General features: G+C 44.3%; 1 protein-coding gene across 5 annotated transcripts; it reads right to left on the reverse strand.

Moving 5' to 3' along the window:
• Window positions 1-5,354: 5,354 nt before the first annotated feature.
• SERPINB9 (serpin family B member 9) lies at window positions 5,355-18,327 on the reverse strand. 5 transcript variants are annotated; one of them, XM_004483386.5, is made up of 7 exons: window positions 17,939-18,327; window positions 15,959-16,136; window positions 12,319-12,456; window positions 11,849-11,966; window positions 9,661-9,803; window positions 7,193-7,348; window positions 5,355-6,005 (listed from the first exon to the last, which is right to left on the reverse strand). In XM_004483386.5, exons 2-7 carry the CDS (start codon window positions 16,124-16,126, stop codon window positions 5,601-5,603), a joined length of 1,128 nt encoding a protein of 375 aa, XP_004483443.2. In that variant the 5' UTR covers window positions 16,127-16,136; window positions 17,939-18,327; the 3' UTR covers window positions 5,355-5,600. The 5 variants fall into 5 exon arrangements, with proteins under 5 accessions (XP_004483443.2, XP_071067052.1, XP_004483442.2 ...); XM_071210951.1 differs by lacking the exon at window positions 17,939-18,327 and adding an exon at window positions 17,880-17,897; XM_004483385.4 differs by lacking the exon at window positions 17,939-18,327 and adding an exon at window positions 17,520-17,660.

Here is an 18,327-nt window from a genome sequence, read left to right on the forward strand (position 1 = left end):
TGGCTGTGGGTTTTTCATGTATGCCTTTTATCACGCTAAGGAATTTTCCTTCTATTCCTATCTTTTGAAGTGTTTTCATCAAGAAAGGATGCTGGATTTTATTAAATGCTTTTTCTGCATTGATTGAGATGATCATGTATTTTTTTTCCCTCAATTTATTAATGTGGTGTATTACACTAATTGCTTTTCTTATGATGAACCACCCCTGTATACCAGGAATAAATCCCACTTGGTTGTGATGTGTAAGTCTTTTGATATGCTGTTGGATTTGATATGCAAGTATTTTGTAGAGAATTTTTGTATCTGTGTTTATTAGAGACACTGGTCTGTAATTTTCTTTTCTTGTACTGTCTTTGTCTAGCTTTGGTATTAAGGTGATACTGGCTTCATAAAATGTGTTGGGTAATTTTTCCTCCTCTTCAATTTCTTGGACAATTTTAAACAGGATTGGTGTTAATTCTTCTCGAAATGCTTGGTAGAATTCACCTAAAAAGGCACCTGGTCCTGGACTTTTCTTTATTGGGATATTTTTTTATGATGGATTCAATCTCTTTAAGTGTGATTGGTTAGTTAATTTCTCATGTTTCTAGTTGCATCAGTTTGGGTTTTTTGTGCATTTCTAGGAATTTGTCCATTTCTTCTAGGTTACCTAATTTGTTGGCATACAGTTTCTCATAATATCCTCTATCCTCTTGTGATCCTTTTTATTTCTGTGGGGTCAGTTATAACTTTACCCTTTTCATTTATTTGCATCATCTCTCTGTTTTTCTTTGTTAGTTTAGTTAGGGGGTTGTCAATCTTATTAATCTTCTAAAAGAAGCAGCTTTTGTTTTGTTGATTTTCTTTTTCTTTTTCTTTTAATTCTTAATTTCATTTATTTCGGCTCTACTCTTTATTCTTTCTTTCCTTCTGTCTGCTTCCGGAATATTTCACTGTTCTTTTTCTAATTTCTCCATTTGTTCAGTTAGACCTTGGATTTTAGCTCTTTCTTCTTTTTTAATATAGGCATTTGAAGTCATAAATTTTCCTCTCAGGACTGCCTTTACTGTATCCCATAATTTTTGATAAGTTGTGTTCTCATTTTCATTTGTCAAAATATATTTACTAATTTCATTTATAATTTCTTCTTTGATCCACTGATTATTTAGGAGTGTGTTTTCAGCCTCCACACTTGTAAATTTGTCGCTTTCCTGTCTATTATTGATTTCCAGGTTCATTCCATTATGATCTGAGGTGCTTTTAGTCTTTTTATATTTATTGAGACCTGAATTGTGACCTAACTTGTGGTCTATTCTGGAGAAAGATAGGTGAGCACTTGAACAGCCCACTGAGCTGGGGTGCAACATTCTGTATATGGTAGGCCTAGCTTGTTTATCATATTATTCTAGTTCTCTGTTTTCTTGTTGACCTTCTGTTTAGTTCTAACAATGAAAGTGTGTGTTGAATTCTCCAACTATTATTTTAGAGATGTCTATTTCTTCCTTCAATTTGCCTCATGTATTTTGGACACCCTTGTTAGATGCACAGATATTTATGACTTTTACTTCTTGTTGTTGATATTTTACCTTTTATTAATATATAATCACCTTCTGCATCTCATAACTTTTTTGCATTTAAATTGTTTTGTCCAATATTAGTATAGCTACCCATGTGGTTTTTTTTGGTTTTTTTTGTTTGTTTGTTTGAGCTGTTTGCATGGAGTATCTTTTTCCGACCTTTCACTTTCGATCAATTTGTATCCCTGGATCTAAGGTGAGTCTCTTGTAGGAAGCATATGGGTGGCTCTTTTTTTTTTATTCTTTTTTTATCCTTAAATCTTTTGATTGGGGAGTTTAATCTATTCACATTCAATGATATTACTGTAAATGTATTATTTACTTCCACCATTTTATTCTTTAGTTTTCAAATGTCATATCTTATTTTCGTCTTTTTACTCTTTTGGTTATCCTTTCTGCTTCTCTTTCTTCTATACATCCAAGCCTATCTCTCCTGTCTTTTTCTTTCAGGTTGTAAAGCTTCCTTTAATATTTCCTGCAAATATGGATTATCTTTCAGGAATATTTTAAGGAATATTTAGGAATATTTTAAGCTCACCTTCATATTTGAAGGACAATTTAGCTGGATAAAGAATTTTTGCTGGGAATTTTTTTTCTCTCTCTCTCCCTTTCATTATCCTAATTTCCTGATAGCACTGTCTTCTTGTCTCCATGATTTTTGATAAGAAATCCATACTAAGTCTTATTGGGCATCCCTTGTATGTGATGGTTTGCTTCTCCCTTGCTGCTCTAAGAATTTTCTCTTTATGTTTGACATTCTGAGTAGTATATTTCTTAGCATAGGTCTATTCAGATTTATTCTGATTGGGGTAGGACACATAAGTTCATTTCTTTTGAGAGTTGGGGAATTTTCAGCCATTATTTCCTCAAATACTCTTCCAGCCCCCTTTCCCTCTCTTCTCCTTCTGGAACTCTCACAACATGTATGCTGTTATATTTCATGTTCATTCAAATCCCTGTGATCTGGTGCAATTTTTTCCATTGTTTTCTCTCTATATTCTTTTCTCTCTTCAATTTGAGCTGTTCCATCTTCTGTATCACTTATTTTTCTTCCATCATTTCAAGTCTGTTGATATGTTTCTAATGTGTTTTCAATCTCACCTATCATGTCCTTAATTCCCATGAGCTCTGTTATTTTTCTATTCAGGTTTTCAAATTCTTTGTGCTCATTCACTGTCTTCTGGATGTCATTTATCTCTTTAGCCATATTGTCTTTTAACTCCTTAATTTGGTTTTGGAAATTTGTGTGCATCTTTTTTATTTGTTGTCAAATCCTGCATCTCTTCTGGGGCTTTGATATATCCCTTTTCTTGAGTCATGTCTTCCATCTTCTCAGTATGGCACATAATTTTTTGCTGATGTCTAGATATCTGATTACGATGGTAAATTTACTCAGATGCTCAATTTCTCTTTCATAGGGATTTAGAGGCAGGAGGCTGTGTGTTACTGCTGTTCTTTGATTCCTGATTCAACCTGTACTGCGTCTTTAGGTTGTCCCTGCAACCAAATCTGGATTGCAGACCCTTTTCCTTGGGCCTTGGAGAGGGAAGCTGTGAAGGCTAGAAAAAGCCTCTCTTACTTAATTTCCTCACTTTGGCAGACCTTTCAGTTCAATGCCCCATCAGAATGCATGTGCTGCAACACGGACAAGATCAACGTGTTGGAGCATCCTGCCTGGAAGCTAAGAGCCCCGAAGTTCAAACTTTCCCAGAGGCAGTTCTCCAACCTTTGCTGGCAGTCCCCTCCCTTTTCCCAGGTAGGAAATAATTCCGCTCCCCTCTGTGTCAACAACCCATCCTGGTCAGTAGAAAGGGAGTTCAAGGGGGTCAGATCCCTTCAGTCCCATGTCAGCGCCCAAGGAAAACAATGGCTCAGCCCCCTCTGGCCTGGAAGGGCTTGTGGGACCCAACAGACCAAATTTGTGGGTCAAAAGCTGAGTCAGCCTTGGGCTGTGTTCTGCTCTCCCCCTATTCCTGAGGTGGTGGGTCATTGGGGGCCCTTTTTTCTGCAGCCACTGGCTCCGAGGCCTGAGAATTCAAAAGTGTCTATAAGGTGTGTGTGGGGGGGGAAGGAGGGATGCTGGCAGCTGCAGCTTTTAACTCACAGTTTTGCCATTGTGATTCTTTTCCTTTGTCCCCATCTCTTCTGGGCAATGTCCAGCCTCCTCCTGGTGTCCTAAACCCTAGAAGATTTTTTTTCCAGGCCATTTCTGCCTGTCCTCTAGCTATTTTTCTGGGAGAAAAGAGGCCCATATCTTTCTAGTGAGCCATCTTCCTGGTAGCTGACCATCAATTGATTTTGGATGAAAGAGAATTCAATGGAGAAAGAATGGTCTTTACAACAAATGGTGCTGGAACTGGATGTCCACATTCCAAAAAAAAAAAAAAAGAATATAGACACAAACTTTACTCCTTTCACAAAAATAAACTAAAAACTGGGTGAGAGACCTAGATGTAAAACACAGAACTATAAAACTTCTACAAGGGAACATAAGAGAAAATCTAGGTGACCCTGAGTTTGGCAAGATTTCTTACCTACAAACGCAAAAGCACAATCCATGGGGATTTATTAACTTATGAGCTTACAGTTCTGAGGCTGTGAAACTGACCAAACCAAGGCATTATCAAGCAATGCTTTTCTCTCCACAGACCAGCTGCCAGCAATCCTGGACTACTCTCTCCCATGGCAAGGCACATGGTAACATCTGCTGGTCTCTTCCTTCTCTTCTGGGACTTGTAGCTTCAGCTTCTGGCTTCCTCTGGCCTTCTCTCAGCTCTGGTGGCTTCTCTCTCTGTCTCTCTCTCTGTATCCATCCCATTTATAAAGGACTCCAGTAAGAAGATTAGGATCCACCCTGGGCCACGCCCTACCAGAAGTAATATAATCAATAGTCCCGCCTGCAATAGGTTCACACCCACAGGAATGGATTAGCTCTAAAGATGTGATTTTCTGGGATTCATAAAAGACTCAACTATAACAGTACATGAACGAAGCTAGTCTGAAAAGGCTACAGCGTAAATGATTCCAACTATGATACTGTGGAAAAGGCAAACGTGTGAGACCATAGAAGATTAATAGCACACACATCTGGATGATGTAGTCCCACCCTCAATGAGCTGACGGTCTTGCTGGAGGGCTGCATAAGAATACAGACGATGAATCAATGCATCAAATACAGTAAGTTGCAACAAGAGTGTGAAGATGCATGCCTGGTTGAGAATAAGCCCAGTTCTTCAAAGAAGATGACATCTGAAAGGAGAATTAAGGGTTGAATGGAATTTTCACTGTAGGAGTTGGAGACAAGGGTAGAGAAATAAAATAACATGAAGAAGGTGTGAAAGTATATGGGATTAGATGGTAAGTTTAAGAATATTAACAGCCCAAACTGGTTGTCATACAAGTTACCTAAATAGGGCTTGGAGGCTACAGATGAAATCCCAAGACTCCATTCCCCTGCATCCCCAGAATGTAATACAGCATTAGACACCTACTTGGTGATTCATGAGTGTTAAAAGAAAGATCAAATTAAAGTTTGCATTAAAATAACTTAAAAACAATCCAAGCATCAGGACAACTGCAAAGTAGTAGCCGTATCTGGCAATATTTATTACTATTGAAACGGCTGGGTTAAGGCAAGTCAGGTGAAGACAAGATTGTGACAAAATTTGCAGTACTAGGAAGAACATCGTGTAACCAGAACGAAGTGCACATGAAATGAGTGGAAAATGAGTTTAGGGCCGTATGAGAAAGCTCGCACGCCATTTGGATAGCATCTCAAATACAACAGGGAATCATGAATTCAGGTCTATTGTCCCATGTCTTTATTTAGTAGCAAAAAACAAGAGGTCAACGTGTGGAGAGCTGAGTGTGAAATGCATTAGAAAAAGGTAGTAAAAATGGCCAATTTAAATAAAAAAAAAAAATACTGCATAGGTGATTCATTTGCACTGGTGAAGTATGTGCCCTCATCTGCACGTGGCCTGCAGCGTGGGATCTGGGGACCCAGGAGGAGGGAAATGCTTACTCGCAGCATGAGTGCAGCCCTCAAGGGGATGAGAACCTGCCGCAGAACAGGATGCTGTTGGCTGCATTGTGCCTGATGAAGAAAAGGAAGGGGTGGTCAGCACAGAACCGCGGCCCCTCCACCAAGCAGCATTCCACGACCACCGCGGCCGAGGCGGCGGCCGCCTCCGTGCCCTCCTCGTTGACCTCCACGAAACTCTTGTGCACGAACTTGGACAGGAACAGGTCTCTCTTGGCTGACATGGCAGAAAGATCTGCCTTGGCCTCCTGAAAGATGTCAACGACTCCCAAACTTTGCAGCACTTGCTCCATGTCGTAATTCTCTTCCAGTTTAAATCTGGGAAGGAGAACTTCAACTTCGGTACTCCTCATACAGTCAGGCTTGGTCCAGGCTATGAACTTCTCAAAAGTGAGAAGCTTCTCCACCTGGAAAACCAGAATGAGGCTTTAAGGCTCCCACCTCCAGACGTATCTACATGCACGCATGCCTACTATTTCCCCTCTGGCAAGATGGGTGCTGATGTCCACACAGGATCAGCAGCACCTTTACTACCAGGGAGTATGTATGACCTGGTACCCCACTGCCTCCTGTGTGCATGCACACCTGTCTTGCCAAGTAGGGGGATGCAACCTTGACGTGCAAAGACCGTGGTGGGTCCTCTACTCACACAACCACTTCCAGAATAAACCTTTAACTCTGACAGTTGCCGATACCCTGATGACTAGGTTCTGGGTTTCTGGGTTTTTTCCCTAACTATGCTTATTTTCTAAGAAAACAAACCATCGCTAGTAAGAAAAAAGATGCAGAAAGAAAGAGCTGCTGCATGGCCCAAACCAGAAGGGAAATCCAATGAGCAAGCGGATTCTGCATGGCTTCTGGAGAAGAGACATTGCAGATAGGGTGAGGAAATGGCTTGCTCCTTAGGTCACAGAGACCCCTTCATACCTAAAGAATCCTCTGCCTGACGTTTAGCTCTAGAGCCTGTTGTCTACTGGATAGAGGATTTGATCTCTCACCCTAGTGATCCATGCTGAAGGAAGAAAGGAAGGGTGGGAAGGCTGCACTCGCCCCAACCAGCAGTGCACTGTACACTTCCATGGGCTGCAGCACCATTCTTCCTCTACTCCTTTCTAGGTCAAAGCATAATCTTGTCTCAGGCAATATTTCAGGTTCTGAATACAACAAAGGTTCTTAGATTTAAAAATAATAACGTCAATAACCATGATTATGGTAATAGTCATGGCTAGCACTCATAGATGGCTCACTGGGCGAGCCAACGTGCTAACCTTGTGACCTGAATTATCCCATTTTGTCCTCACAATAACTCTATCAGGTAGATGTCTTCATTTCCCCCATTTTAGAGATGTGAAAACAGAGGCTGAGACCCATTAAATAATTCGGCAAGGCCACACAGGCGGTAGCGGGAGAAGTGGATCTTGAATACGAGTCTGACTCCAAAGCCCACGTGCCTGGGACACTGCTCGACCGTCTGGTCCACCAGCATCAGCCACTTGGAAGGTAAATACAATAGATGTAAGGCTTTCCCCACGTCTATCCCAGGGAGATTCTTTCAGAAAATCTTCAGGTGGATAGAATGGCAAGCGCCTCTCACCGTGCTTAGCTCCACGTCGTCATCAGGAAGCAAGAGGACCATGCTCAGCTCGTCCCCTGCATAAGGCAGTTCCAGGACCTGTGCGCACACCTCTTTTATGTAGGCGATTTTAAACGTAGATTCCTGATACATCATCTGCACTGGCTTTTGCTCCTTCTGATGAGAACAGCAGAAGAGCATGGCATTAAAATCAGATGCTAGAAAGAGGTGATAGAAATTTCTGAAAGCACTGCAGTGGACTTCATAGCTCATCTCACATGCAAGATAGAAAGAATACTCATGCTCTAGCAAGCACTTGGAAAATGTCCACCAGCAACTCCCTGTCATCATTAAACAGTAGCCTGGGAAAGGAAATGTTTTATTAGGCAAAAATAAAATGAGATGTTCTGGAGTGTCCAGAGAGGAAGTCAGGTTTTTCTCATTTAAAACATGCTCAGGGAAGTGGACATGGCTCAACGGATAGAGCGTCCACCTACCATATGGGAGGTCCAGGGTTCAAATCTCCTGGTCCATGTGGTGAGCTGCCCCATGTGCGGCACTGCTGCGCCATGCAGGGGTGTCCCCCATGTAGGGGAGCCCCATGCACAAGGAGTGCAGCCCACCCAGGAATGGTGCCGCACACATGGAGACCTGATGCAGCAGGATGATGCAACAAAAAGAGACACAGATTCCCAGCACCACCAAGAATGCAAGCGGACACAAGAGAACACACAGCGAATGGACAGAGAGAGTAGACAATGGGGGGGGTGGCGGAGGGAGAGAAATAAATAATAAAATAAAAACATGCTCAGCATATTTTATCTAGGAAAATATCTGACAATAACATAATCAAACCAATTAAATAGAAAAATTAAATAGAAAGTCATATATATAATGATATATTAACAAAATTTGCCTCTTCCATTTTACAGTACACTATTCAGGTATTACATTCATAATTTTGAGCAACCATCACCGCTATCAAGACATTTCCATCACCCAAAACAGAAACTCTGCACCCACTAAACAATAACTCCCCATTCCTCCCTCCCCATCCCTGCAATCTCTGATAACTTCACTATATATTAATACCCCGATTCTGGATTTGTCATACAAGTGAAACCATACAATATGTGGCCCTTTGTATCTGGTTTATTTCACTTAGCATGTTTTCAAGGTTCATCCATGTCGTAATGTATCAGAACTTCATTCTCTTTCTTGGCTGAATAATATTCCATTGTGTGGACAGACCACATTTTGTGTATCCGTTTGTCAGTTGATGGATAGTTGGGTTGCTTCCACCATTTGGCTATTGTGAATAATGCTGGTATGAACACTGGCATACAAGTATATGTTTGAGTCCCTGTTTTCAACTCTTTGGGGTATATAACCAGGAGTAGAATTGCCAGGTCACATGGTAATTCTATGGTTAAAGAAAAACAGTTTTTATGGAAATCATTACTGATGAAATTGGAAAGAAGCCGATAAATTCACACGACACAGATAGGAGTATAAATGGATAACCCCCCTCAGGAAGCTACCTTGCAGCAAGTGTAAAGAACCATATTATGCCTTCATGCATTTTAATCCAAATGCCCCAGTGCTGATACTCTAGCCCAAGGAAATAAAAATACAAATGAGGTATATGCATGCAGAAGTTAACTGAAGTATTGCATTTATCAAATTAATTTTTCAAATTGACACAGATATCTATCATAAAAATTAAAACACTTTCAAAAAGTATTGCTAAAAAAGTTTTCTTCTTTCCCTAACTAGAGGGCTGATTTTTTTTTTTAATTTATAAATGAAAGTAAGTATACTTAATCTTAAAAAAGAGTGGCTTTCTCTGGGTAAGTTTCCTAGTAGCATTAAAATGGCATGTTTTCAGGGCTTGGGGGATTTGGTTATTTTAATGCTTGCTTCATTTGGAGTTATACTTCGATGTGAAGACGAAGGACTTGTCCCCTGGCTCCTAATATTAGAAAGCTGTCAATACTGAATGAATGATACATTAATCAACAACATACCTACTCTTTAACCTCTGGCAGATGGACACTGATGAAACAGGAGAAGCGGCACCTTTCTGAAGCACATCCATGCTTACTATAATTTTTTAAATACCTGGTCACAGGCAGGTGTTTGCACACTCTCCCCCTGCCCCACCCTGTCTTCACGCTTCTACATTCCCCTACCTTAGCACCTTCCCTTTGCCTCCTATCTAAGTAATTGGACGTAAAGGGAAAGCATCCATTTCCAGGTCAAGTGATAGCAAAGAATGAATGAGAAGTTATCAGAGCAGCAAGAGCCGTGATCAAACGCAAGGGGAGCAAATATTTTTTTACTCCTCCAGTTTTTTCCTGCTGAGTTTAAAATTTCATTCAGAAACATGTAAGTACCAATTCTAACTGGTCATTTATGCTTTTACAATAGTAAATTTTTCCATTCCATTTCATCATCAACCTAGCAAGATTTTGAAAGCTTCTCCTCACCTGGTTAATTTTAAAGGGCATTTCCCGCGTGAAGGTCTTGTCAAACTCCTCGTTCCACCTTCCTTTGAAGTAGATGGCATTGACAAGAACCATCCTCGTTTCTGGACCTATGGAATTCCATGGTAACAGCTCTCTAATTTTACCTTTCAAGAAAAAGCGAAGACTACAGTCAACTGATTTTTATAAACACATTATAAGGAAACAATAGGAAGGCATCCAGGAAGGTCCTTGATTATCAATCAAGAAACAACTGATTTTGGATTGTCATGAACAGAAATCAAAAGCAACACGTGTGAATGGCAGTCATCACCACCAGCACCTGGAGAACATCGGCAAAGCTGAGGATGCAGAAAGCAGGCCAGGACAAGGCAGACACAGCGCACCTGGCTGGAGACGAGATGAGCAGGAAATGAGAGAGAAGGTGGTGGCGTCTGGGTTTGCTCACATGGTTAAATGGAGTTTTGCTCCAATGCTCCAAGACCATGTCTGGTTCTACCATTCTAGGAACACACATGGACATGTCAGAAGCAGCCAGAATGAATGGTACACAGGGAACTACCTGGCAATGGGCCAGGTGGGAACTTCCAGAAATCTCTGTAGGAGATGCTACTCATTTTTTACAAAAGATTTATTTATTTATTTATTTCTCTCCTCTTCTCCCCCCGCCCCAGTTGTCTGTTCTCTGTGTCTATTTGCTGCACCTTCTTTGTCCATTTCTGTTGTTGTCAGCAGCATGGGAATCTGCGTTTCTTGTTGTTGCGTCATCCATGCTCTCCATGTGTGTGGCACCATTCCTGGGCAGGCTGCACTTTCTTTCGCGCTGGGCGGCTCTCCTTATGGGGCACACTCCTTGCATGTGGGGCTCCCCTGTGCGGGACACCCCTGCATGGCACGGCACTCCTTGCGCGCATCAGCACTGCACATGCGCCAGCTGCACATGGGTCAAGGAGGCCCGGGGTTTGAACTGCGGACCTCCCATGTGGTAGACAGACGCCCTAACCAATGGGCCAAGTCCGCTTCCCTGTGTCTCCTTTTGTTGCATCATCTTGCTGCGTCAGTTCTCCATGTGTGTGGTACCATTCTTGGGCAGGCTGAACTTTCTTTTATGCTGGGCGGCTCTCCTTTCGGGGTGCACTCCTTGAGCATGGGGCTCCCCTATGCAGGGGACACCCCTGCATGGCAGGGCACTCCTTGCATGCATCAGCACTGCGCATGGGCCAGCTCCACATGGGTCCAGGAAGCCCGGGGTTTGAACCTCAGACCTCCCATGTGGTAGGTGGATGCCCCATCCATCGGGCCAAGTCCACTTCCCAGATATTACTATTTGAACTCTAAGCAGAGCACCTAGTGTCCTTGGGAAAAGGTCATTTGGGGCAAGTGGAAGGCATCCCCTCCTTCCCCTGTCTCTGAGTTTTCTGTGAACTAAGAGATTCCCTGTGAATTCACTGCCTTAAGAGGGCATAAGTGGTAAATATTCCCCTTCTTCCTACAAGAAGAAATAGGGAAATAATGGCTATCTTTGGGGAAATTTAAAAGCTCGCCCTCTAGTTCTTGACTATCTTTTTTAGGAACAGAGGTTTGCTTGGTTCAAACACCGCACCATCATTTACTTTGGGGACCAAGGTTGGAACATGTCACTGTCCGAAATAGAAACACAAAGACTCCACTTGTGGGTAGATACAGTCTGTGGACTTGACCAGCCCTGACAGAGGGTCTGCAGATGACCTAGAAGTTGAAGACTTATCAGGTCTAATTAAGGGAAGCTAAATGGAAGACATGAAAGAGAGGAAGGAGAATAAATAACCACAGGGTGTAGTGTAAAAGGGGAATGGTGGTGGAGGTGAACAGACAGAGGAGACTAAAGTGATGGCTCGTCCATCCATCTCAGTCTATCAGCCAGGACGGATTAGCCTGACAATGCGAGCATTACAGGCAAAAGTATTTTTCAGTGACTGTCGTTGAACTGGAAATCCTGCCTATGAGTAAGTTCCTTCCGAGGTTTGTCTAAGGCCCTCTGGTCCTGGGAGAATGGACAAAAGAGTCTCTGTTGCTGAAAACCCAAGAATCTGAGCAGACCAAGGTTCAACACGCCACGAGGCCCAGCCAGTCAACATCATCCTGACCGCCTTAAATATCAGTGGACTCAGAAGAGGAGGAGGAGAGGGAGGAGATGAAGCACAATTCTGACCTTCAGTCTTTCCTGACACCCAGGTGTTTATGTGCTTTCTGGACTCTTCTGCAGCGTGGGTAAAGGACAGCTCCTCCAGCTCGGCGTGGTAGAAGCGAAGGCAGGATTCCCTAAAGGTCTTTGGAGAAAAGGTGTTGCATGAAGCTGCACTGCTAAACCGACTGTGAGCAAGCTTCCGAAAGTTCTAAACATCGTAGACATTTATGGAAAAGAGCATACATGTCTGAAAAACACGATCCTCTCTTATTTTATTAGATGTTAAAATACCAGAGCTTATAAACAAATATATACTGAGCCAAGAGTAACCAGAGGTCAATAAATAAATGCCACAAGTAGTCAAATTTTAAGTAATTCCAAGTACAATGTGAAAACGGTGATTCTCAAAACCAATTTATTGTAAGTTTCTGAAGTTCTCTAGGGTCTTTCTCCCAGCTCTGCATCAGGTTGATTTTTCTATCCATTGTACTTACAGAGAGGAATTCATAAGTCTTTTCTCCAAAGAGCCTGTTGGCCGTTCTCAGCAAGTACTGAGTGCCAGGTTTGTTAACTTCGCTGAGAAGAGACTGGAATGCCCGATGAGTGCCATCCTCCCCTTTTAAAGAAAGTGCCTGTTGAGAAAAATAAAGTATCAGGATTGCTCTTTGGTCTCAAAAAACTTTATAAGTCATTTTTTTCCCTCAATTATTCCATAGGTTTTTTCCTTTAAAAGGAGGAAGTTTTCATTTTTATTGAGGATTTAATAGGTACTAGAGAAGCAACACCATGCGGAAGGAGGTAGGAGAAAGAGAATGTTGCAAATGAAAAAGAAGAAGAGAGAGAGATTAAAAGATGAAAAGGTTTGGCTACTCTGATTGAGTAGATCTTTCTTATTTAAAGATGAATAATGGGGAAAAAATGAAAAGGGTAAGAAGGGTTTTGAAGAGGGGCTGTTATAAAATCCTGCATCCAAGGAAAGCATTCAAAGGCACTAAATAGAGGAAAACTTACCTCTGTGAAAAAATTCAGTTAAAAGCATTATAAGTGCAAGGAAAAATGGGCATAAATACAATTGCAGTGGGAATCTTTAAGAGACATCATTTTTAAGTCTGTCAGCTCAGCAGAGAAGAAACAAGAGAATAAAATGTTGGAGCTATATGATTAATAAGACTAAAGCACAGTTATTAAAATTGTATCACAGACATACAATATATAAGTTTAAAATGCATATTTAATACTTCTAAAAATTCATCACTTATTGGACCATAAGAAAAGTCTCTTTTGATACTGAAATACAGGAGTTATACAAGTTATATTCTCTGACCTCAGTGTAGTAACCTAAAAATTAATAACATTATAAATAAAATATCAACATGGAAACAGTCCTGCAAAATAACAATTGAAAACATTTTTCTGAAAAACAACTCTTCTAAGTAACAATTAAAATACTTATCTCAATAAATAATCCCTTAGCTACTTACTAAAAATACTCTTTTAAATAGCTATATGACAGACTTCTTAGAAAATATCCAAAATTGGAACACTATAGATCAAACTGAAGGGAGTGGCCAAAGACTTAGTTAGAGGTAAAAACATAGTATTATTCATTCAAGAATGAAATGAACAAAACTTTAACTCACAGTAGAAAATGTACAGGAAAAAAAGGCGGAGGGGAGCAGAAATAGAAAGTGCTGAATGAATCCAAGAGCTGGTTCTTTGAAAGAAAACACACACATACACACACCAAACACCTGGCAAATGTAAGAAAAATAAGAAAAAGCACAAAAAGACAAAGTTGCAAAAAAAGAGGTTACAAAAATGGATACAGAAGAAGTGTTAAAATTATAGGAAGCAATGCATAATTATTTTGAAGTAACTGAAATTCTTAGTAAAGTGTAGACTATGAATTACTAGATCAAAGTCCAGAATAGGAATATATCACTGACGACGGAAGAAACCAAGAAAAAGATGACAGAGAACTACCTCAAAAAGGGTTTAGATGATTTATGAGGGAATTTTTTTTTAAAACTTAAGAAATGTATATTTGTCATACAATGCACAGTGTTCTACAACACAGAAAAAGATAGAAAGCTACTAACTTCATTTTATAAAGCTCATATATGATTGGTAAGAAAACTCGTCTAAAATAAAAGCTAAAGTAAAAACCAATCTCACTTAGGTCTATAGCCTCATCATTATCATTAACAGCTAAAATACATCGAGCATTTGCTATTTTATCAACTTCTCACTGAATCCTCACATTTACTGAAAGAATGTTTTAAAAAATAAGGTTGCGGGGGAGTGGATGTGGCTCAAGCAGTTGAGTGCCCACCTCCCATATAGGAGGTCCTGCATTCACTTCCCGGTGCCTCCTAAAGAAGACAAACAACGAGTAGACAAAGAAGAAAAACAATGCACAATAACAATGAGAAAAAAAAAAAAAAACCAAAAAATGAGATAAGAATGGATGTGGCTCAAGCAATTGAGTGCTGGCCTCCCACACTGGAGGTCCCAGGTTCAGTTCCCAGTGCCTCCTAGAAGAAAAAAACAGACAACGAGCAAAGAGAAAAAACAAACAAACAAAAAAAAACAACAACAAGCAAATAGACAAAGGAGCCATCTTGGGGGGGGGGGAGTTTAAAATAAATAAATACATAAATAAGCAGTATGGCCACCAAAGTATAATTTTTTTTAATGGGGAAAAAAGCCTGGGAGAAAATGCTTCCTATTATCCAGAATGGTTATCTCAGGGTGGTTTTGCTTCCTTGTACTTTCATTTTTTACGATTTTGGTAATGGGCTTTCACCTCTCACATAAGGAAGGAAAAACAATTAATTTTTAAAATTCCTGCTGATGTTAAAGCGTCATTTCATCGTCTGAGTAGCAGTGTGCATTGAGCTTACTGAGACCACGTTATTACACCTAGATGAAAGTGAACGGCATAAAGAACTCTCAGTGCCAGACCCTGTGTGGTCACCAGGCAATTGTGGTGCTAACCCAAAAAAATGTCTCTTTAAGGGTTTGTTGGGCGTCTTCAAACCCGAGAAGGTGAATAAGTTTTGTAAGCCTAATCTCATAAACCTCCTAGTATCTTGTGGGATATATGGCTGCATTTTCTCCCCCAGTCCTCCCGGCTCCTTCCCCCACTCCAAATAGTAGCGGCATTCCTCAGTAGCTAAAACAGCAAGCCTCTGTTACCCGAAACAGATCTTGTACTAGGATATTTAACCTGTTTTTCTGGAAGCCTGCTATGCTGTTTTCCGCAAACTGCCCAATCACGCCTATCTCAACCTTTCCTCCAGCATATAACTTCTGCCCTGCTGAAAACGTCGGTTCCTGTAAAAGTCACGCGCATCCCCCGTGTGCCTTGGTGACTGTCAGGTCATGTCCCTCTGGCGAGGCGCTGCATTCTTTAGATGGCAGCAACCGGTCAGCTGCACGGAGGCACGCCCACAAAAGACCGCTCTCCTCTGGTGATAAGTGGGGACCATCGAGCTCGGAGAATGTGGTCTCTCCTCCCACTGCCAAGAATCAGGACCCATAGAAGCCCCTACATAAATGCGCACTACTTGCCAAGCTGGACTTGTCCTAGTCTTTATCGATTTGGTGGGAAGCTGTCCTTTTTGCACAGCGCCTCGCCATACTCAGGACAAATCTACACCCCATAGGGTGGGTCGGAAGGTGGAAAATGACTTAAATGAACCAATCCCGACTGAGAAGTGGTCTCAAGGAAAAGGAAAGTCACACTAAAACAAAAAACACCCACGTGGACCCTAACATTCCCACACAGAAGCTGTGTGCAGGGGCTTGAGTTCAGAATGACACAAGCTTTTAGAATCTGTCGTAGGCACGTGTCCCTGCCCCTCTGTGTGAGTGTGGATGAGTGTGCATGTGTGGCGCATGTGCCTTTGTGTGTTAGTGTGAATGCTTTGTGGGAGTGTGAGCATGCACGTGTGGTGTGTACACATGTGAGTGTGCATGCGTGTGCACACGCTGTGTGTGTGCGCCGACACACGCCAGGCTCCACCAGCCCAGGCGTCCTCCATCAGCACTGCAGGGGGTGACGTGGGGGCTGGATGGTCCAGCATTCCAGCAGGGAGCCCGTTCCTGCTTCCGGACGCCAGACACACATACCTGGGCCACCTGGGCCGCCGTGCTTCCCTTCGCCCCCAGGAGGACCATGGCCAGGGCCGAGGAGATGCTCACGGGGGAACAGAACACGTTGTGGGAAGGGCTGTCTTGACACAGCATCTTTAAAAGGCGGATGGCAAAGGTGCCGTTGGCTTCTGAAAGCGCCTCCATGCTGCCGGCCCTGCAGTCAGAGAAGAAGAAAAAGAGAAACGCCCCTTGAAGCGTTCTTGAAAGGGAGGTGACCCAGCAGGAGGCGATTTTGGAAGGGACTTTTTTTTTTTTAAGGTCATAGATATTTTAAGCTAGAGAAAAATCATTTACTTCTTCTCCCCACCCGCATCATAAATCCATATTTTAACGTAATCAGCTAAGTGTGGTGGCAGTAGATCAAATTAGCCCCACATGGACAGACACGCACATGCACACACCAGCCTGAGAGTAAAACTGCAAGGAGCTCCGAACTTAGACCCTTTCCCCTGAGGACCAAATCCTGCCACGGGGGGTGGGGGGCAATGATTGGAGGTCTGGCGGTGGGGGGCAATGACTGGAGGTCTAGGGTTGAAGGAGGGTGCTTGCACCCACAAGGCTGGCCAGTCGCCCCCGGGGCGGTCAGCGAGAGCCAAGCTGCCTCCCTGCTGGGCAGCTCTCCCTGCCCTGGAGACCCCCGAGTGGTGAGCACAGAGCCCCACGCGGCTCTCCTGACACCCCAGAGTCCAGCCCACAGTTTCCCATACATTACATTACTGCTCTCAAGACTCCGCGTGGCCTTTGAACCCTAGAAGCTGTGTGTGTATATATTTTTAAGTCAGGGATGAAACGGTAAAACCAGCCGCAACCAGGAGAAGGCGCCGTGCAGCCACTGGCAGGTCTGCGGTCTCACATCCGAAACCGAAAGTTTCTCAGGCCACGCACCACGCCCAGCCCCGCCGCCCCAGCGCCCCCTGGAACTGGTGCCATCAGCCCCGCAGCTGCTCACGCGGAGGTCCTCTCCTCCTCTCTCCCCCATGCCCCAGCACACTCCCCTTCACCCGGCGCATGCCCCACCCCTCCAGGCTCTACCTGGGCGTCCCGGCCTCTGCAGGCCGCGGGGCTCCTTGCCCTGGGCGGGCTCGTTCCCACCCCGCATACCTAGCCACAGCCCTTGGCTGTTTCCCCAGCAGCCGCGAAGCTCTGGAGGCAGGGGCTGCACCCCTGGCACCGAGCCCAGGAGAAAGGAAAGGCTCGGCAAGTTTGGGTGAATTTGTAAAATTATTAGTGAATAATTAGTGAATTAGTAAAAAAAAAAATTAGTAAAAAGGGTTGCGGTGAATGAGCACAACGAGCAGGAGGACAGGCCAGGAGGCAAGGCTGAAGAGCAGCAGGGTGTGGCTCCCTCGGGCTCGCCCAGGCCCGCTCGGCTGACACCGGCCTGGCCCCGCCAGCTGTGCTCAGCTCTGGAAACACCAAGATAACGGCGCCCGTCTACACCTCGGAGCCCTCGACCCGCCGACTCACCGCAGCCGCGGGGACCCGCGCGCCCTCCCCACCTACCTTCCCGCGCGCCCCGCCCGGGCGACGCGCCCACCTGCCCCGTCTCAGCGCCCCGCTCCGGGCTCGAACGCAGGAGTCGGGGGACCCCAAGGCGGCTCCAGGAGCTGATCCGCCGGCCCCCGGCCTTCCAGCGGCCCCAGCCCAGCTCCCTCGGCTGGGGGGGCGGGGAATTTCCTAGCTTCCTGCCCAAGGGAGTGGGCGGGCCAGCGCGAGTGCCGCCCCCCGGGGTGGCGGGTGGGGGTGGCGCCTGCTCGCTGGGGGCTCCCGGGGGAAGGCAGGCAGCGCACGCCCCCAAGCCCGCACATGGTCCCCTCCGCCCCGGGACCCACAGGCCCGCACTGGCAGGACCCTCCCGCCGGCCTCCCTGAGGGGCACTGGCTGGAGCGAGCCTCACCCGGAGGGATAAGGGCCACCCCAGGCCGGATTCTGAACGGGAAGCGATTTGAAACTCACCAATGGCCCTGGCCAGGATGCAGGTCTGCGCGGAGAAAACGGGATTCCGGGAAGAGGCGGGAGAATGTGTGCTTTCCTAGCCCAGGTCCTTGCTGTTGTACGGAGAGATGGCACAGGCAGAGGGGCAGAGCGGCGCTCGTCTTGCGTGGGTGAGGGATTCCGTTGTAACCCAAGTATTATTTGTTCCCGGTGCCACGACTGATCAAGAGCCAACGCTGCCCTTGGCCTTGGCACAGACACTGAACCAGGCCTCCAGCTCCCAGAGCCTGCGCCCTTTCCCACGCCTGGCGATCCGGCGCGGATGACCGTGTGAGCCTCTCTCCTGCTGCTGCAAGGCCAGAAACAGCTTGGCTCGGGCCACTGACCATGCGCTCTGTGGTAGTTCAGGG

This window comes from Dasypus novemcinctus, chromosome 22 (genome assembly GCF_030445035.2).
Source record: "Dasypus novemcinctus isolate mDasNov1 chromosome 22, mDasNov1.1.hap2, whole genome shotgun sequence".
Taxonomy (NCBI): Eukaryota; Metazoa; Chordata; class Mammalia; order Cingulata; family Dasypodidae; genus Dasypus; species Dasypus novemcinctus.

What these genes read in the sequence shown, in the direction of transcription:
- SERPINB9 (XM_058285171.2), bottom strand. An exon ending in AGACTTATGAATTCCTCTCT is followed by an intron (nt 11,967 to 12,318) that starts GTAAGTACAATG and finishes TTTTCTCCAAAG; the next exon opens with ACCTTTAGGGAATCCTGCCT. An exon ending in TGCCCTTTAAAATTAACCAG is followed by an intron (nt 7,349 to 9,660) that starts GTGAGGAGAAGC and finishes TGTTCTCATCAG; the next exon opens with AAGGAGCAAAAGCCAGTGCA.